At 40.3% G+C, this 22,247-nt stretch overlaps 1 protein-coding gene across 1 annotated transcript in view; it reads left to right on the plus strand.

Moving 5' to 3' along the window:
- The window catches only part of LOC149184405 (uncharacterized), a 42,959-nt gene extending 21,027 nt beyond the window's left edge, over positions 1-21,932 (plus strand). The window contains exons 2-3 of the mRNA XM_089417463.1: positions 17,379-20,893; positions 21,002-21,932. Coding sequence (XP_089273589.1) covers positions 17,379-20,893; positions 21,002-21,761 — 4,275 coding nt within the window. The 3' untranslated portion in view covers positions 21,762-21,932. The remainder of the gene's footprint in view (positions 1-17,378; positions 20,894-21,001) is intronic.
- The last annotated feature ends 315 nt before the right edge of the window (positions 21,933-22,247 follow it).

Genomic DNA, 22,247 nt, shown 5'->3' on the forward strand with positions numbered 1-22,247 from the left:
ATTCCAAATGAAATGAGTAAGAGTTGGATCAAGTTCAACATTCTTAATACGTTGCTTCCTCAGTCTTTCGATCTTTATTTTTTCAATAAAGGTTCTGAAGCTACTTGGCGGTCCATTATCATCCTTCTTCATTTTTTATAAAATAAACAAATATATGTGTAAATTATAAACTAAAAATAGTACACAGATGAATAAAAATGAACGTGTAAATCAAGATACTTTTTAAAATGCAAAATAAAAAGCTTTTAATGTTGATGTAGAACTTGAATCTGGATAGTTGCATACAACATCATCCCAACTATCTTCATTCAACAATTTAACCATTTGTTCTTGAATTTTCATGTAAACTTTGTGACTGCATAGATAAAGTAACAAAAAGTTAATATAATGATATGTATAACAAATACTACCAAGAACAACATGTTTTATTTAAAAGAAAATTATAATCTAGAAATAAATAAAAATAATTCAACAAACTTACTTTTGAAATTCCTTAGACATTTCCTCCAATGATAATTCCCCTAACTTCACACGAGATAAGATTGTTTTGACAATTTTTTCATCTTTCACTCCTTGCATTTCTCTCCAAGGTGTGATAGTCATATCTTCTAGAAGCTGCTTCAATTCAGGAGCTGATTTATTGCTGCCACATAACAATGGCTTAGACTTTTTGACCTTCTAGTTTTTAATGCCAATGTTTTCCCACATGCTAAAAATATCATCAATCAACTTCCAAACATCTCCAATGCTAAATGCCAATTGGAAAATGTTATCAACACCTCTGAATATATCACTAGGAAGGTTGCGTTTTCCACCTTTTGAATTGGGTTTTTCTTCGATTTGATACCCTATTTCTAGACAACATTCCCTTCAGAAATCTGCAGTAACATTTATCCTATCCCCACCACATTTTTCTTGAAATTCACTATGAATAAATCTAACCCTTTGAATGAAAGTCATAGACATCCTATATTCATTATCTGAATTATGATCCCATGCCACTAACTTTGCTTCTGTATCCGATAAACCAACATTAATGATACATTTCATTGTTTCAAAACATGGGTTATTGGGATATTCCTCCATCAATTGTCTTTGAGCTTCTACATAATGGTTCCCCCCAAGCACATAATAATTGTAGTCAAAACATTTTGACTTATCAAATGCTTCTTTGTTGGGAACTTGAACTGGATCAACAAGAAGCACATAATTAACCACATGAGCATATGGATTGTACCTCATCAATGTCTTCAAGTTGTGAACATGCAGATGGTGTGGCTTTTCGACTTGATATTGACATTGTCCTTCACTTGCCTTATAGGTTTGTCTGACATTAAGCTTAAATGTACGACCACCATCAATTAAGTTTCTCTTTGTCAAATTCTGTCGAATGGCATTTTGTTTTGTTTTCATAATGCCATCCTCTAAATCAGTGCCTGGTGTAACGATTTCTCTGCTTTCTTTTGAAGTTTCACTAGGTTCTTGACTGCTGGTAATAACTACTTCAAAATCTTCAACTTTACTTTTCTTCGTTATAACATTCTCAAAAGATTTATTCTTGAGCATTGTTACTTTTGGTCTTTTACGGCTCTTCTCAGTTCCAATGTTATCTTCAGTAACGGCAACATATGCTTCACTGTCAGTTTCAACTTCATCTTCCTCAAAAGTAACTTATCTACCCTTGCTAAATTTATCCACTAGAGGCCTTTTTTTTTATCCTTTGGATGTAGTTTTGTAGCATCATCAATTACTACATTTTTCTTGTTTTCCATATCTTCTTCTGACATTGAGTAAAAACTGCTGACAAATTTCATGATATCATGCTCTATGAAATCAATGCCTCCCAACCTAATTGAACAACTTTCAACAAAATTCTGCCAAACAAAATATTATATGTCAATAAAAACAAAGTTAAAAAAAATATAGCAAGACACTTTCAAAAACACAAAATACAAATATAAATAACAATACTTACGATGTTTTGTTTCATCTCATTTACGATTTGTTTACACAACTTTGTAGATACCTCTCTCGTGTCATACAATGAATATGATAGTCGATATTTAATCCTTTCATGTGACTTGGGAGCTTTTGTAAGTATGTAAACAACTTTAGTGTCCAATACCGAACACATATCTATGACTCTTCCCATCAGCTCAAAAATTCCATTATCATTCGGTATATCAATATATAGATATATATTCACATTTTGGCTTTCTCTTTCTTTCACATACCAGATTCTTGATGGGAATTTCACCTCTTTTGAATTCTTCCAGTCTGAAATCATCTTCTTATCATTTGAGGCACTTGAAAGATTTGTAGCCATGAGCTCAAGTGGAGTTCGTTCACCAATGTTTTTTGAAGATGCACCTTTAAGAGTCTTTGGTCCAGAAAGATTCACAGAAATCTTCTTTGATGCCATTTTCCTGAAAAATAGAAACACATAAATCAGTAAATAATGAAAACATATTAACTTAAATCCACAACAAAAATATATCATAAATTTTTAATTTGTATAATCAGATAATTGAAATTAAAAAAATATTAACACTAAGAAATGGTAGAAACCCACCGACACCACCCTATCCATCTGCGAAGTGGCGGGTGATTTCGAGAATCGTGCAACCTCCGCAGGCAGACGGGCAGGCCGCCATGGTGGTGCAGGATGGGGTTGCAGCAGCTCCTCACCGCACCACCCAGGCGACCCGACTGCCCCTTAGGCCCCCACACCCCCTCCCTACACGCCCACTCCTCCCCCCTCACGCCCGCCCCCTTTCACCACCCCCTCACGCCCACCCCTTCCACACCCCACACCCCTCACCCCCCTTCCGTCCGCCCCTTCCCCAACTCCCCACATCCTCCACCCTACCTGCCGCCTCCGCCGACCCTCTCACGCACCCCTTTCCCCTCTGCCACCTCTCCCGCCACCCCCTCACAGCCACCCCTTCCACCCCCTGCACCCCCTCACGCCCACCCCTTCCCACTTCCCCACTCCCGCCCCTTTGCACCCTCCTTCCCCGACCTCGCCCCCTCCTCCCACACTCCCCTCCTCACCCCCTCACGCCCCACCCGGTGCCTCCCACCCTCACTCCACTCCCTCACTCCCACCCCTTCGCACCCCCCTCTCCCTTCCCTACTTGCCCTCGCCCGCCTCACCCGCTCGCCCGGCCCACCCCACTTGGCCACCCCATCCACCCCCCCTGCACCCCTCATGGCTGCCCCTTTCCACCTCGCTTCCGCCACCCTACCCATCCCCTCTCCAACCCCCCACACTCCCCTCACGCCCCTCCTCACCCCCGCCTACCCCACGGTGGCCACCCACCCAGCCCGGCGCCCATCCCATTCGCGCCCCCCTTCACCCCTCACTGCACCCCCTCACACGTGCCCCTTCCCACCCCCCCACTCTCACCCCTTGCCACCCTACCCGCCCCCTCCCCCCACACTCCCCTCCCCATCCCCTCACGCCCCTCCTCACCCCCGCCCACCACACCCGGCGCCCTGCCAGGACCCGCCTACCCCACCTGCCCTCTCGGTGCCCCACCCGGCGCCTCGTCCCACCTACCCACCTCACCCACCTGTCCGCCCCACCCAGCCACCTCACCCTGCCCCACCCGGCACTACACCCACCCTCCCCGTGGCACCCCGGCGATCCGCTTGCCCGCCCGAGGTGGCCAGCCAATTCCAGCCCCGCTCCACCCAAGCAACCCACTCGGCCACCTGGGCGAAGGGCGGGGGGCAGAGGATGGGGGTAGGCGTGGGCGAGGGAAGGGTGCGGGGCCGGGGGTGGGGGTGGTTGGTTGGGTGGGGTGGGCGAAGGGGGGCGGAGGGTAGCGTGGGGTGGGGTGGAGCGGAGGGGAAGGGACTGAGGGCGGCAGTAGGGGTGGCCAATGGAGGGGGTAGGGTGTGGTGTGGTGGGGTGGGGTGGAGGGGAGGGCAAGGATAGGGGTGAGCAAGGGAGGGGGTAGGGGTGGCTGGTTGGGTAGGGTGGGGGAAGAGAGGGCAGGGGGTAAGGGGGACGTGGGGGGTAGGGTGTAGGGGTGCGGTAGGAGGGGGGTTGGGGGGCAAGGGGTGGGGGAGGAAGGGTGTGGGGGGTAGGGGGTAGGGGTGGAAGGGGGGTAAGGGTGAGTTGGGGTGGCCAGCCGATTGCGGGGTGGAGTGACGGAGAGGGGAGAGTGGTTGGGGGGTAGGGGGGAGTCGGGGGCAGGGGGCAGGGGGTAGCAGTGGAAAGGGGGGGGTGAAGTGGACGATGGGACAGAGTGGGGGAGTTTGGGGAGGGGGCCAGTAGGGTGTGCGGAGGCGGCGGGTGGCCGACCGATTGCGGGATGGGGGTGCCCAGCTTTACTAGGCCCACCATGCTCATGACAGAAGTATTGGTTAATTTTGCTGATAAAAAGTATTAATCTTAAAAATAAAAATAAAAAATAAAAATCTAGTTCATTAAACTAATTTAATATGAAAATTTTCAAGGAAAAAAGTTTAACTGACCTTTCAATTGCGATAATTCTTCGTTGAATATGTTGTTGAAAGCAATGTAGCTGCTCCACAAATTCTCTCCATGTCTTTCAACGAACCTTAGAAAACCTTGATGTAATGTGAGTAATAGTGATTATGGAATTTAGTATATAGGTGAAATTACAGAGATGTTTGACCGTATGGTGAATGCAGGATTAATTAGTTTTAAAAAATTTAACATGTTAATTTTTTTATGGCGATGAAGGAAAATATGATAAAGCGAATATTATGGAATTTTTTTATAGCGGGGTGAATCTGGGATTAATTTGTTTCAGAATGTATTATAAAAATTAAAAAAAAAAACATTCAATTGTTTAGTAAATATTATATACTTTGACTATTAAAATAATTTAGGTAGAAGTTGTAGTTTACAATTTTAACTTTAATGATTTATTTCATTAAAAAAAAAAATAGTTTACATTTTTCATTAAATTATAGAATAAAATAATGAAGAGAAATAAATCTCACAAACTTTTAGGAGGGAAATATTTTCGCGAAACTTTTTGGGGGGGAATTTTTGGAGGGAAAATTTCATTCTCTAAGCTATATAATATCTTGATGAGACTCTCCATTTGTATTATTCAACATCTTCTATTTGAAAGGGATGGATTATCCTAATAGTGAAGTTTCGATTTATACTGCATCAACGTCTTCATCGCGTAACAACTCTATTCATATGGATGAATATAGCGGGAATTCTTCCACTATGAATAAAAAGTCAATTCTTCCACTTAGTCCTGATCCTAAGGACTATGAGAGCAGCACTGATGAAAGAGGGGATGGATAATTTCAAATAAATAAAGAGTCACAGATTCCACTTAGTCCGAATTGGAAGGACTATGAAAGCAGCAGCGATGATGAGCTTGATGAAAAATTTCAAAAGAATGGAGTGTCACGGTGTCCACTTAGTCCTAATTCTAAGGACTATGTGAACAACAGTGATGAAAAGCATGATGGTGAAGTTCAAAAGAATTGAGTGTCACGGTGTCCACTTAGTCCTAATTCTAAGGACTATGAGAGCAACAATGTTAAAGAGCATGATGACGAATTTCAAAAGAATGGAGTGTCACAGTGTCCACTTAGTCATAATTCTAAGGACTATGAGAGTAGCAGTGATGAAAAGCGTGATAACGAATTTCAAAAGAATGGAGTGTCAAAGTGTCCACTTAGTCCTAATTCTAAGGACTATGAGACCAACAGTGATGAAAAGCGTGATGATGAATTTCAAAAGTATGGATTGTCACGGTGTCTAGATAGTCCTAATTCTAAGGACTATGAGAGCAGCTTTGATGAAGATCGGGATGATGAATTTCAAAAGTATGGAGTGTCCAGTTAGTCCTAATTCTAAGGACTATGACAGCAGCAGTGATGAAGAGCGGGATGATGAATTTCAAAAGAATGGAGTGTCACGGTGTCCAATTAGTCCTAATTCTAAGGACTATGAGAGCAACAGTGATGAAGAACGTGATGATGAATTTCAAAAGAATGGAGTGTCACAATGTCCTCTTAGTCCTAATTCTAAGGACTATGAGAGCAGCAGTGATGAAGGACAAGATGATGCACTTAGTCCTAATTCTAATGAGTATAAAGGTAGCAGTGATGAAGGACAGGATGATTCATTTAGTGCTAATTATATGGACTATGAGAGCAGCACTGAAAATGCACATGAGGAAGAATATCCAATAAACATCGAGTCAAATTTTCCATTGAGTCTGAATTATAAGGACTATGACAGTAGCACTGAAGAAGGGGAAGAGGAAGAATATCCTCCAAGTCAGTATTTGAAAATCACAACTGATCATAGTGTGGATAACATTCCTCTTAATGATAATGAAAATCCTTATACAAATGATGATCCAATGATGGAGATGTTGCCAAGAAATATTTTATCAAGGAGTAGGAGCAGATCTTTTCGTATCAATGCAAGATGTTCTAGTTATACAAGGAGTAGAGAAAAATATCTGACAAGAAGAAGTTCTATTAGCGCACTCACTTCAAGTGAATGTTGCCAAAAAGATTGTTTGAAACATATGGATTTCAAATTTGCATTAGAGAGAGGGAAGAGATATTTGTCAACGAATAAAAGCATGCAAAATTCATATTTAGTTGGGTGCATGCAATCTACATTTCCAGGTTATGATTATCATATTAGGACTTTATTTATCTGTAGAAAAGCTTTCAAAATGTTTCATTCGATTGGGAATTTTCGTCTCTCGAGAATTCAAGAAAATTTGGAAAAGGATCCCACATTTTATTTTAAAGTACGTCACAAAAGACAGTTTGGACCATTACCAAATACTGCAATGTCATGGATAAAAGATTTCTTTTCAAAGCATAGAGAGTGTATGCCAAATAGAGAGACAATACATATTCCAGATAATTTTTCAAGACGAGAAATCTACAACTTATACAAAGAATATGCAGAAGGTGCTGAGGGACATGGCCGGTTTATTACATATCAATATTTTGTGAAGGTATAGAAGAAAGAATTCAACAATGTCTGTATTCCTAAGAAGACAAGGATGGGGATTTGCAGTACATGTGCGTCTCTTAAATAAAAAAAGGACAAATGTGAAGGGTCAGAAAGATGTAAGCATTCATAACTTTAACTTTTAAAATTGTATATTTATCAAGTATGAAAACATATTTCTTAATGGCTTTCTTTTATGTTGTGTAGATTCAATTGTCAAAGAACTTCAAGAGAATCGCGAACAACAAACAAATGAAAGGAAAAAGTTGTACAAGCATCAAAAGAAGTGTTATGATAATCCGAATAAATATTTGGGTTTGATAATTGATGGTATGGACCAGAAGAAAACACTTTTACCACATTTTGTTCGCACGCCCAAAAATTTACAAGAGAAAAATTTTATTCAGTATCACTTGGTCGGTTGTATGGTCTTCAATGGAAAAATGTTGCGAAAGGTGTACTTCACAACTCCAAATATTCATAATGATGCAAATCTAACCATAACCATAATTCATGATGTGCTTTCTCATTGGTCTGATAATCTTCCTAAGGTTTTGTATCTACAATTGGACAACACTTGCCGTGAAAACAAAAATCGAGTTGTTTTTGGATACCTAAACATGCTTGTTGAATTGAGAATTTTTCAGAAGGTAAAGGTTGGTTTCCTTCTTGTTGGGCACACTCATGACCATATTGATCAGATGTTCAGTCGTTTTTCAGTCACATTGAGGAGGAAGGAAGTTGGGAGCTTGCCATCATTACTTGAATGTATTAATAAATCATACATGCCAGAGCCTACTTTTAATGTGTTGGAAGAAAGTGTTGACATGCAAAGGTATATTATGGGATCATATGGTGAGGGGAAATGCATTGAACAACTTAATTACATTAGCTTCCAATATCAATTTCGTATCAAAAAATTGATGGGAAAACACTAACATGGGGCAAGAAGTATTCAACTACTGCAGAATGGGCACCGTCATTAGGTTTGCAATTTTTGAAGTTCATTCCAGATCATCCAATATTTGCATCAAAAATATTGTTATTACAATCAGTTGGTGAAGTTCATAATGCACGCAGACAAAATAGAGACATAAATTATTCTGATTGCCTAGAAGAAATAAAAAAATGTATTAGATATACATACGAGTACTTTGACATCACTGATTTAGTTTGGTGGGAGTTATTTTTCAATAATCAAAGTGATATCATTTCAACAACAACAAATGAAGATATACCTTTGAAAAATCCATTTATTTGGCCACAAAATGTGTCAAATGCACATGAAGAAATAAACATTGTTGAACAACAACAATCTCAAAGTATTATTAATTCTTCACAGGCAGAGGAAAAAGAGATGTACATTGGTTCTAGAAGATCTCGTGCACAACGTGAAGCCATGGAAGACCTTTACAGGGGTTCAGTACAGGATATTAAGGAGGGTTGCATGATCGCAGTGCTAGCAGATGGAAATCCCAATGGCTATCCATTCTGGGTTATAAAGGTCTTTACAGAAAATGAGGATGTTACAAGCGTTGAAGTACATTGGTATGCCACAAATACACACCCATTCAATGGTGTGTATAAGCTAGAGAAGGTAGTTGACAAAAAAATGGCGGAAAAAGAAAAAGAAAGGGTACGAATATAAATCGTCGCTACACAAACATATTAAACTTGGAGAATGTTGACATACTTGTTTATTACTTCAATTTAACAAAGAGAGGAACTCTTCGCTTCAAGATGATAGAGATTCTGAAAAGGTTGTTACCAGAAGGAACAGTGTTGAGATGGGAGTCTGCTGAAACCAGTCGTAGATCTAGAAGAATTTTGAAACCTGAAATGATGGGCATGCATGTGGACTCAGATGGGGCACTAGTTGATGAAAGAGAAGAATATGGAACATCTTCGTCAGCATCTAGTCACTCATCTGAAGATGTGAATTCTGATGGTGTGCAAGAAAATATGAGTGATTTTGAATAATTGTTTAAGACAATTTATCTAACTGATGTATGCATCGTATCTTGAAATAAAATTTTTGATTTCCATATGGTGTTAAATGAGAAGTTATGAGTCATTTTTATGTTGTTGGATCATTTTACTAGCATTTTTTTTAAATTTTGAAGATTGACCCTAAAAAAAAAATCATCGTTCTAGTATAATCACTTTTTCGTTTTCAAGCTGTATTTTGCACGAAAATTTCGTTTTCACTGCCATTTTTAAAACATGTTCAAAATTGTCCCTAAAAAAAAAAACCATCGTTCCAGTATACACACTTTTCGTTTTTAGCACTGTTTTTGATGTTTTTTTGGCGTTTTTTGGCCAGAGTTCCCATTTTGAGTTTATAGTTCCCGTTTCAAAGTTTACATTATTAAGGGCAAAGTCTACACGGTTACACCCAAGAATTTAGAAACAGAGCTTTGATTCTAGGAATCTCATTAGACTCACTTGAGACTGTTGAAGTACATTGGTGGTCTACATAGCTACATGAGGCACACTATCCTCATGTTTAATCCCACTCGTATAGATGAGGTATCTATTCAATCTACACATCTAGAAGCTAAAGGAAAGAATGGGAACCCAGAGGTTGGAGGATCATCCAAGCCCATTGCAAGCAATAATAAGGAGAAAAGAAAACCGAAATGGAAAGAGAAGAAGGCCAACACTGCACAGAAAAGCAAGTCTTCATGCACTCACTATAAGAAGGATGGGCATGATGATGAGCACTGTTGGATTCTGCATCTGGAGCTGAGACCTAAGAAGTTCGAGGGCAAGAAGAAGAAGACTGTTGTAGCTATTCAGAAAGATTTGGGGTCGGACTCAGGAGATGAAACAACCATTGCAGCCACAGGTATAAAAGGTTGTCTGCTTTAGAGAATGCAGAAATCAAGAAGCAGGTGCAGGAGTTGCTCGAGAAGGGGTTCATCAGACCTAGCACATCACCATGTGGGTCACCAATCGTTTTGGTGAGAAAGAAATATGGCTCGTGGAGAATGTGCATTGATTACCGAGCACTGAATAAAATAACAATAAAAAATCGTTATCCCCTTCCTCGCATAAATGATCTATTAGATCAGTTAAAGGAAGCTGTTTATTTTTCCAAGTTAGACTTGCATAGTGGATATCATCAGGTCAGAGTTGCAGAACAAGATGCATGGAACACTGCTTTCAAAACAAAGCAGGGATTGTATGAGTGGCTGGTTATGCCTTTTGGCTTAATTAATGCTCTTGCTACTTTCATGATAATAATGAATGATGTGACGAGACCTTTTCTTGATGATTTTGTTATTGTATATCTAGATGACATTCTTATATTTAGAAAAGCATGGGAAGAACATTTAAAGCATGTTAAGCAGACACTAGATGTTTTGAAAAGAGAAAAACTTTATGTTAAACTCTCAAAATGTGAATTTGGCAAAACATCTTTGAATTATTTGGGACATATAGTAGGGGGTGGTGAATTGAAGATAGATCCCTTTAAGGTGGCAGTCATTGTAAACTGGCCTAAACCCAAATCTGCTACAGAAGTTAGAAGCTTTTTAGGAGCAGCACAATATTGGAGAAAGTTCATTTCTAACTTTTCCTTAATTGCAGCTCCCTTACATGCTTTAACATGATTGAACAAGGTGTTTCAGTGGGGAGGCAAACAGCAGAAAACCTTCGACACTTTGAAAGAAAAGATTAGTACAACACCAGTACTAGCACTGTCAGATCTTCAAAGACCGTTTGAGATCCAAACATATGCCAGTGACTATGCCATGGGAGCAGTGTTGATACAACACAGTAAACCCATATGTTATCATTTTGAGACGTTTAACTCTGCAGTAGTTAACTATCCCACATATGATAAGGAATTGTATGCATTAGTACATAGTGTGAAAAAGTGGAAACATTACTTAATGGGCAAAGAAACTGTTATCTATACTGATCATCAACCACTTCAATATTTACACTCCCAAACTAAGTCGCAGCAATCAAGACACTATAGGTGGATGGAGTTCCTACAGCAGTTTCATTTAGTCATCAAATATAAAAAGGGCATACATAATAAAGTTGCAGATATGTTATCTAGACCCATTATAAATGCATCTACTATGCTTACGCATAATTCTGTATTACATGAAAGTTACATTGAACAATATGCTGAAGATATAGACTTTAAAGATGTATATGCAACTTTAAGTCAAGGAAAACAAGTAGAAGAATTGGATTATCATATTAAGGACCAACTCTTGTATCATTGTGGGAAGCTATGCATTCCAAAAACTGAAAGAGTGAAGATAATTCGAAAAGCACACACTTCTCTAATATCAGGTCACTTTGGGGTAAGCAAAACAGTTGCACAACTACAAAGATTTTGTTATTGGCCAAAAATGAACAAGACAGTTTCTAGATATGTAAGAGGGTGTACTATGTGTGCTAAAAGCAAGCCCAGCAATAGGAAACTAGGCTTGTACACTCCATTGCCAGTTCCTTCTCATCCTTGGGAAAGTGTTTCCATGGACTTTGTTGGAGGACTGCCTAAATCTAGGAAGGGTCATGATTATCTATATGTTGTTGTGGATAGGTTCAGCAAAATGTGTATCTTGATACCTTGTAATAAACAGATTACAACTGAACAAACTACAAAACTGTTCTTTCAACATGTATGGGTTCATTTTGGATTACCCACTTCCATTATATATGATCGAGACACTAGATTTGTGGGGAAGTTTTGGTCAAGTTTGTGGGAACTGATGGACACCAAACTGAAGAAAAGCACAACTTTCCATCCACAAACCGATGGCCAGACAGAAGTAGTCAACAGGACAGTGATCCAGTTGCTCAGGGGATATTGCAGCAAACATCCCAAGCTTTGGGATGAACATTTGTGTTATGTGCAGCATGCTTACAACCAAGTCAAACATTCTTCCACACAGAGATCTCCTTTTGAGACTTGTTTTGGTTTCACACCAAGGTCTCCCTTCGATTTTGCCTTTGGTAAGGACACAACAGTTGAGGGACACATCGATGTGGACAAGGCAACTAGGTTCATTGAACAAATTCAAGAGATCCATCAGGCAGTACAGGAACAGCTGGAAAAGAGCCAGGCCAAATACAAGGCAAGGCATAACAAGAATTGGATGGAGCATAGTTTTCAAGTTGGTGATCAAGTCTAGATGTATATCAGCAAGGACATGATGCAAGGTGAAGGTAAAAAGCTAAAACCAATAAGGTATGGACCTTTCAAGATCCTTGAGAAAATTGGTGAGAATGTTTTTCGCCTTGATTTGCCAGCTTATATGCACATCTACTCAGTCGTCAATGCAAACAGCTTGAGACTATTTGAACCTTCGTTAATTGAAGATCCTGAAGAGCAGAGTCAATTGCCTTCTATTGATGACCTGTTACCTGAATATCTTAATGAATTGCAGGAAGATACAGTTCTGGACAAGAAGGTGAGAACGACGCGCAAGGGAGATGTTGAGTACCTCAGAATTGGGCTCAGGGGTTCAAAGCCAAGCAGTGCAAAATGGATAGAGATTGGATAGGTGAGAAAGTTGTATCCTCACTTAGTCGATGCTTGAAAACCAACTTTTGGTAGTCCAAAAGCTTTTTCAATGGGAAGGTCGTGATCTGAATTGGATCCTCCAACAATTCCATGATTGTTAACAATGAATGACAAACTTCACGAAATCTTATAGCTATCAAAAATAACCTCTGAATAATGGCAATTTGCAGCGAGCACGAAGCAACGAGGACCGCGCATGGCGCAAAAATGGCAATTGGGAAGCTTAGATCTGGAAATGGAGGTTGTTTTTGATACGCGATTAGCACAAAGGCAAAACCCCTTAAGAAGGAAAGGCCCTGAGCGCTCGGTCACAAGGGAAAACCAGAAAACCGCGGGAAAGCACTAAAACCAACAAGGCAGGTCCCGTGCTCAAAACTGGCGGAATATCGGAGGCATTTTGGACAGTAAGTGGGTTTGGTCGAGGACCCAACGATTCCATACACCGAGTGACGCGTGTCTGGCGGGGAGAGAGAGAAACCGCTTACATCGCGGATTAACGGTCAAGCAACTCAACCGCGTGATATAAGCGAAGACCGTGGGATCTGGGGGCTCCAGATCAACGGCGGAGGTTCAACCCAATGGATGACCGGACTCGAGGGAGAAATAAACTGCGCGCATAAGATTTGAAGTCCGATTTGACCAATGAATCGATAGAAGGATCCGTTTCACAAGCATCTGGGAAATAACAGAAAAAAACGACCGTTTAGGAAGAACTGACACTCAGTTTGCAAGGAGACAGGTGGCCACCTCTCTGCGAAGCGTTACGCAGCAATGATGATGCAGGGCAGAGGAGTCCCAGTGGACAGCGGCAGGCGATCGAGAGAGCCGGGAAGCGAAACAAATAGTCGAAGGAACGAACTAGCTTTAAAGCCACGAGCTGACAGAGACAAGACAGACAGTGAGGCAAAGAAGCAGTGAAGAAGCCGAAGGCCGAGAGACACAGAAAGAGAGGCAAAGTTGCAGAGGACAGAGAAGTTGAGCTGACCATCAGAGTAAGGGCAACATCGAGCAAACAGAGACCAATTGAGGTCGAAATTCGGTAAGGGGAGTCTGTGAACTCTAAGGACTTGGGAATTCCAAGTGCCATCCTACTGATCATCCTTTGTCAAGTGAGACTCAGATTGAGCTCCTTATTGTAAGACTCTGCTTTAAAAACATAATAAAAAGGCCACCACTGAAGGTTGGACCAGGAGACGTAGCCCAGGAGGATTGGGTGAACTCCTTATTAAATTTTGTTGTGTTTATGTTTGCTTACTGTGATCTCTTACTGTTTCAAGTGTCTGTGTATTTCGCAATCTTATCGATCCGTTGCACAAGATAACATAGACACACACACACACACACACCAGCATGAGTTTGTAATACCTTCATTAATTTCCTGAGGTCACCGAGGAGTGATTTCAGATCAGGTGCCCGAAACATTAATTCTTGTGTGTTTTTATTGGTTATAAAAAGGGTTGGTGGTTCTTAAACTGGAAGCCTCGGTGTCCGAAACATCAATTCTTGTGTGTTAGTAATGTCAAGTTGTTTGATCAAGACCTCCCATCCTAGCAATTAACAAATAGACAAAAGTGAAATATCCGACGGATGGTGGTTGGTCCATAGGATGGTTCATTACTTGGCAGCTCTTATTGCGAAAGCCCTGACAAGCCGAATTGTCAATATTGTTGATCTTGCAAAGTTCATCAACAATGGTTAGAGGCAGTTACGTTTTAAATGGAGATCAAGTAACAGCTCGAAGATGTGGTGGTGAAAGAATGGTGTTTGCGAGATTCCAAAGTGGATGTGAGTGTTGATGAAGACCAGTGAGACATATTTTCCTTGTTGTTGTAATATGTGTTTTTCATGTAAGCATTAAGGGAGGGTGTTGGAAGTAATGCTTCCATGTGTTGTTGTGAGTTGTTATTGTAAGTTCCAAAGTGTCAGTCTAGAAGTTTTTGATTACTAAGTTATGAGTTGGAGTCATAATCTAGATGTGTCAAAGTCAATGTGTTATGTTTTTTTATATTTGTATCTCTTGTGATCAATAAAACAGTGAAGTGTGATTGGTTATGTGTTTTAATTTCTCTATGCCCTCTCTCAATTTTTCTAACAAAAACTGAAAGCAAGAGGAACAGGCGAATCACACATAACTACTATGTGACCTCAATCTCTATGTCTGCCCAACGCATAAACCTTCTTCTATGTGCTAATGAAATGATACAAAAATAACTGCCACTGTGGTAGTAAAGGCCTATAAATGCACAAAATAAAAACAGAAAACATGACTAATTCCTAAAAGACCAAAGCATAGAATGCACTAGTGCTGTGATTAGAGAAAGGACCGACTCTGCGACCTCTATAAAGAGAAACTCCCAACCCTGCAGAGTGAGCCTTCAACATAGTGTTGGAACCTGACTACGCCTGGTTGGGAGGATAAACAACGTTTGGAGAGGGAATCGGCCACCATGTTTGGTTCTCTGAAAAGATGGGTGAATGTGATGTGATTGAATTGCACCTGCAAACTTATGATATGTTGCATCCAGTGGAAAAGAGAAGGACTCCCAAATCTGGAATGTCCCTAAGCCCACTCAATCACCGATTTGGAATCACTAGCAATCACAATCTCTTTAATTTCCAGCCGGCTAACCCATCGTAAAACTCCCAAAGAGAAAACATCTTTGTCATGTTGTTTGAACCTATACAACAATACTGGCAAAACTGATAAGATTAGCCCTACTTCATAACTATATAAGCCTCGCATCTGCATTGCCCACCAGATGATGCCCCATCAAAATACCCCACTGACCATGACAACACAATTACCCAAAATGAACAAATATTCCCATTAGGCTTCAGTCTGCAGGCCCAGTTCCCTGAAAGGAAGCCAAAATCTTCGAACATGTGTATCGCACATCAGGGACTATTTGTTCCAAAATTTTAGCATACCTACTCTTCTATATACCCCAAAAAGATGAAAAAATGAAGCATCAAATATTCTTTTTGGCCCTCAATCCATTGAGAGAGACACATGGCAATAGAGGTGCAGTGCAAGTCTCTTTGAGATATCAGAAAATAAAACTCACATAGAGAGGTTGACAATTGCATTCTAATGATTGTAATTTATACATAAACGAGTTGGAGATTCAACAGTAAATTTCACTGACTTTCATTTTTTTTAGCTAAACTTGCCAACTGTTGCAGACCAACGATCATCACCGTAGCATGAACAAAGTCATGATTATTATGATTATTATTCTAACACCTCCCCTTAATCACGACCTAGACATTACTCAAATATATTATTGACCTATACGTTAATTCGTTTTGACTTTCTTTGCTATGGATTAAACTAATATTCTTACATGAATTTTGAGAAACACTAATACCTCTTGCCCATATAGAAACAACAAATAGGCAAGCAAGAAAAAACCCTGTCTATATGACCATGATACAGCTAATATTCTTACATGAATTTTGAGAAACACTAATACCTCTTGCCCATATAGAAACAACAAATGGGCAAGCAAGAAAAAGGTGTGTCTGTATGGCCATGACACAACTAATATTCTTACATAAATTTTGAGAAACACTAATACATCTTGCCCATATAGAAACAACAAATGGGCAAGCAAGAAAAAAGTGTCTGTATGGCCATGACACATCTTTTGTCTGCCTAGCCTGTTAGTTATCTCTGGACTATCCATTTTCATTAGATGTATATACTTGTCTTTTTACTAATATAAAAAAACAGGGTTTTTTCTTCTGGAAAAAAAAAAAAATGTCACCTCTTCATTCGCCCAGCCACACAGATAGCAAATACCCACCCCTAAAACCCCTACGAGCAAGGTGATCATTCTCCCACCGTCACATTCGAATTATCCAGGAATCAGTCTTTGGAATCTTTCGCCTCTGTGTAATATATGAATATGCTTCTTTTACAGAGATTTGGCCCTCTGTCACACGCCCTTTCAAAACTAATTCAGCGTTTAAGTTACAAATTCTCGGGTTACCGATTGGGTTTGATTTATTCAACAAATCCCTCATATTTATGTCAATCATGTGTCTCGCGGCCTTCAATTTTTCTGAGACTCCCTTCTTCGAACAGCCCTCAAATTGCATAAATTCAGCGATTTTTTTCCAATACCTGGAAAATCTGGGGGCCCGCAGATTCCATTGTTAGACGCTTGAGTGAAGGGAGGAATGGGGTTCTGCTGATCTGAATTGCCGTTGAAGTGGTCCTGTTACTGAGAAACGTGCACATCAAAGAACGGACAAATAACTGGTTTTTCAAATGGTTTTTTTTTCAGAGGTACTGGTTTTTCAAAATTACTGGTTTAAATAGTAGATAAATTATATGGTATATAATTAATTTTATTTATTAATCATTTAATTTATATAATTATAATAGTATTATTTTGAATTAATTTGGAAATTATTCTACATTAAATTGTTTTATTTTCTTGTGACACTAAATAAATTATTTTAAATAAATGTTATGCAGCGCTTGCGCCTAATTAAATTGATTACAAATTTTGAAAATATTTATAATGATTGTAAATTTTAGAAATAATTATTATTTTTTATTAAATTTTAGAATGGTAACTTAAAAAATGGGATCAATTCATATTAAATCTAATTTCTATATTTAAAATAGATCTATAATTCATATTAAATCTATCTCTATTTAAAATAGATCTATAATTCATACTAAATCTAATATCTGTATTTAAATAGATCTATAATTCATAATAATTCAAAGATTAGCCATCAAATTCTAAAATTTCACGAAGATTGGTTATAAATTTGCTTTACATTGTATCCAAGATAATTTTAAGAAAACACTCATCGCTAGATGGTTATGCACAGGGATCGACAGACGTGGCGAGTTTCCCAATTTTACCCACTGAAGATGAAATATCTTCCCAGAGTCCACAACCATTGCCTATCAACCGAATATGCCAGACTTACAACAGTATTGACGAATACTTGTCCACCCACTTTCGTCTGCTTCGTGAGGATTGCTTCGCCTCACTTAGACGTGCTATTCAAGGTCTCCGCAAGAACACAGTTCCAGATAATATCACTATATACGAGAAAGTAAAATTTACTGGAATCCAATGTGGGAATCAAGGGCTGGAGCACTGCATGCTTTTAAAAACAACAAAGGAGAAGGCAGCAGATTCAAGCTCATCCAAAGAAATGATGTCTGGCTCGCTGCTGTGCATTTCCTCCGATGGATTTCGGAACTTTGTATGGGGAATTGTCAAGGACGCAGACAGCAAAAGCCTCGAGAAGGGAAGCGTTGCTTTGAAGCTGATAGAAGGTAACTTTGAGAGTTTGGAAAAGAACAAAACCTATGAAATTATCCAGTCAACTGCATACTATGAAGCCTATGTCCATGTTTTGAAATGCCTTCAACGGCCAGAAATGAAAGAGCTTCCTTTTTGGGAGCACTTTCTATCATTAGAACCTCAGCCTATGGAGCCAGGTTATCTGAAACAGAGGCGATTAAAGGATGCATATAATCTAGAATGTGCATTTCCAAGCATCCAAAATTATTTGGGCAGAAGCACAATCCACATCTTGCAGAAATGGCCTCAGTGGAATTCCAATCTAGATGAAAGCCAGATGGAAGCCGTGAAGCTGGGCCTGACAAAGAGGCTGGCCATTATTCAGGGCCCTCCTGGAACTGGGAAAACCTTCGTCGGCTTAACCATTGCCAGAATCCTCCTATCTAACATCCAGTGTGGTCCTATTCTGGTCATCTGTTATACCAACCATGCACTGGATCAGTTCCTTGAATCCATTTATTCCGTAGAAAATAATATTGTTCGAGTCGGTGGTGGATCAAAAAATCAAATTATGTTGAAGCGAAGCTTGAATGTGCTCAAACGTGGTACAAGTACTTCTGGAGCACTTCGTGATAGACACGGAGAACTAATGAGTACTAAAAGGAATGTGGAAGAGCAGATCAAAAGGTGTACAATTTGTCTGAGAGCAACGCAAATCTCCAGGGGGATGCTATTGGGTATAGCTTCAGAACAGCAAATTGTATCCCTCTATAGCAGGGATTCAGTTAATGATCAGACAATAGAAGAGGAATGGTTGCAAGGGACGGGAGATGAACTAGTAACTGATAAAGACGGTGGGAAACGTAAAGGGAAGCAGAAAGTGTCGAATGAATCTTCTTCAGCAGATGCATCTCTGGACAGCATACTTAGTTCCCAGGATTTATGGCTGTTGCCCCAAAAATCAAGGATCAAGCTGCATAATTACTGGTTGCAGAAAGCTAAGGAAAGGGCTGAGGAGGAACTGCATCCTCTATCTGAGAGATACAGAGAAGTATGTGATGGGCTACTTCAACATGGTCATAAGATCAGCCTCAAAATTTTAAGAGAAGCAAAAGTTGTTGGAATGACAACCACTTGGGCTGCTAAAAATTATGACCTTCTCCAGGCATTGCGAGCAGAAATAGTGGTGATAGAAGAGGCTGCCGAGGTTTTGGAGGCCCATGTTCTGCCCTGCATCAGCTCCTTCACCCAACATCTCATTCTCCTTGGCGATCACTTGCAGTTGCGTCCTTCTCTTACCGAATATGAATTAGGCACCAAATACAAATTGGACGTCTCCCTGTTTGAGAGATTGATAAGCGGAGGGATCGAGCATGTGACCCTAAGATGCCAAAGAAGAATGAGGCCCGAAATTTCAAGATTAATATCTGATATCTATCCTTCATTGCAGGACCACTGTAGCGTGAGCAAGTATGAAAACATCAAAGGAATTAAATGTGATGTGTTTTTCTTAGATCATCAAGCCATGGAATCCCAGGTCCCAGATACCACCAGCAAGATTAACGTAAGCGAAGCGCGGCTTGCAGTGGAACTTTGTATTTATCTTCTGAGACAAGGATATAAGAACACCGACATTACAATTCTGACAATGTATAAAGGCCAGATGACTGAAATTCAAACACATCTCAGTGACCGCCTGTGCCCCAGGAAAAGCCAAAACGAGAAGTTAGATGATGTCACTTCACCTACTCCTCGAGTTTGTTCTGTGGATAATTATCAGGGAGAAGAATCCAATATTATAATATTGTCTCTGGTGAGGAGCAATAAAATGCTCGGAATTGGAGGGTCAAGAGGAAATATTGGGTTTCTCAAGACAGTGAACAGGGTCTGCGTGGCACTGTCGAGAGCCAAGAAAGGGCTTTACATCTTTGGCAATGCAGAGCTTCTAGCATCTAAAAGTACTCTGTGGGAGTCAATAATTCAGAAATTAGAGAATTCCAATTCGATTGGACCGGCATTAACACTGACTTGCCAAAGGCATCCACAAACAGAAATAAAAGTCTCTGTAGCCGAAGATTTCAGACGAATGGAGGACGGAGGTTGCAGAAGACCATGTGAATATCAGTTAAAATGCGGCCATGCTTGTCCTAGGCAGTGTCATCCACCTGACCATGACTCAATCATATGCCCCAAGCCTTGTCCGAAGAAATTCGAGACATGTGGTCATCAGTGCCCGAAGATATGCCATTTCCCCACATACTGTCCTCCTTGCCAGGTCCCTGTCTCGAAGAGTCTTCAACCTAGATGTTGCCACCGCATAACTCTTCCTTGCTCCACTCCTCTCAGGGGAATCATCTGCAACGAATTATGTTCAATTCGACTTCATTGCGGTCATCCATGTAAACAAAAGTGTGGAAGACCTTGCGGACCCTGTAAAGTAAATGTCATCAAAGCCTTGCCATGTGGACATCAGGCAGAGTTGCTATGCTATGAAGACCCCTGTAAATTCATTTGTGACCAGCCCTGTGGTAAGGTCCTGAGGCCAGGATGTGAACATATTTGCAGAGGAACATGCAAGTCATGCAAGCAAGGTACTTCACACATTCCCTGCATGGAACGGTGCTTCAGGTCTCTTCCATGTGGCCACAGATGCATGGCCGATTGCTCTGAGATCTGTCCTCCCTGCAAAAATATTTGCCAAAAAAGTTGCCTTCATAGTAACTGTGGTCTTATATGCGGAAGCTTATGCACGCCTTGCATGGCAAAATGCGAATGGCAGTGCGAGCATCATACTTGTGATCTCCCCTGCCATGAAACATGCACCAGGCCTCGTTGCAACCAACCCTGCCCAAAAACTCTAAAGTGTGGGCATCCTTGCCTAGGTCTATGCGGGGAGCCCTGCCCCAGGTTTTGCAGGGTTTGCGCTCACAAGAGTTCACATCACAGTACGCTGGTGGCTCTAGACAAGTGTGATCCATCTGCCAGGTTTGTGGAGCTCGTAGAATGTGGACATATATTTGAAGTTAGTGTGCTCGATACTCATATGGACATGGACAATGCAGGTGCTACTGCAGTGAAGCTAAAGCAGTGGTAAGTTCTGCTATTTGTAATATAAATATGACAATTAAATATTTCTTTTGTGCAATGGCTTTCTATTCTAATTAATATATGAACCTTCTGAATTTCTTTGCTACGCAGTCCTGAATGTAGTTCGCCTATCAGAAGAACGCTGCGATATTCAAACATTGTGAAGACAAAGTTGCAACAGATTGAAGAAGTGAAGAAGCGAGTTATTGGATTCCAAAAAGTGAAGCGAGGGAACGATATGCTAAAGGTGAAAAAATATTTGGCAGCGAGACAAGAGTTCATGGAAGGTCTGAGCAGCAATCCAGGGCTTCTTGAAGCTCATCTTGGACAGGCGTGTGCTCTCTGTGGGTTGCGTGCCGATACGGAAGCAATACCACATCTCAGATTTATCATAGAGCAGAGCACCTATAAGAAAATCATGATGGCAAAGCTTCCAAAACTTGGTCTGAAATCTGATTCAACCAACAAAAACCTTGATTCTAAAATAGCAGATAATGAGTTAGCCATTGACGCACTTCTCCAATGGGTATTGGTCTGTTCTGTTCAGAATGACCTGGCTACTGGGTTGGCGATTTGCGACCTTATTCTGCGGAGAAACCCTGGTCATGAAAAGACTGCGGAAATCAAAGGGGATCTGATATTCGTGTATCATGCTAAACGACATGTAATTGATGTTAAGGGTAAGGAGATGGGAGAAAGAGGGCACTGGTATAAATGCCAGAATGACCATTTTTACGTGGTGGGTGAATGTCGAGGAGCAATGCAAACATCTGAATGCCCAGATTGCAAGGCCATACTGGAAAGAATGTCTCACAGTTCGGAAAACAGTGATGCAGATGCTACAGGCAATCGGTGGTGCTCTGTAATGTAAACTGTTACTATTTAATTCCCAGCAGTTTTACTATTCTGCTAAGACGGTGGTGGTCTGATGTACTGTACTCCTTAAGTGTCCTGCAGTCGTTGTGATTCGGTATTTTGGTTGAAGTGCATATATTTTTCGTACAAACCCATGTGCAGATGTACAAAAACCACGGTAATTTTTAACTTCTCATTTGCAGGGTTTTGGTTTTGGTTTTGCTATTTTTGGTCAGTGAGTTTGGTTTTTGTATTGCTATCTTTTTGGTGAGTGACCTTGGTTTTAATTCCAACAAATACGTTTCCACGAGAAGGTGCAAATAACACGCGGATAGCAGTATGGTTTTTTTGACCTTTTGAATATATATAATAATATTTGAAATAGAGGGAAAAGAATATGCGGTCTCGATAGTAAAAACCATACATGACATATTTTGGTGGAAAATATAAAATCATGTAGGTATTATGTGCAATAGTTAGACTTTCCTAGTTTGGATTGTAT

The sequence above is a fragment of the Pinus tabuliformis genome, chromosome 3_2 (assembly GCF_031772625.1).
Source record: "Pinus tabuliformis cultivar Carrire ecotype Pingquan chromosome 3_2, CPIR1, whole genome shotgun sequence".
NCBI classification, from domain to species: domain Eukaryota; kingdom Viridiplantae; phylum Streptophyta; class Pinopsida; order Pinales; family Pinaceae; genus Pinus; species Pinus tabuliformis.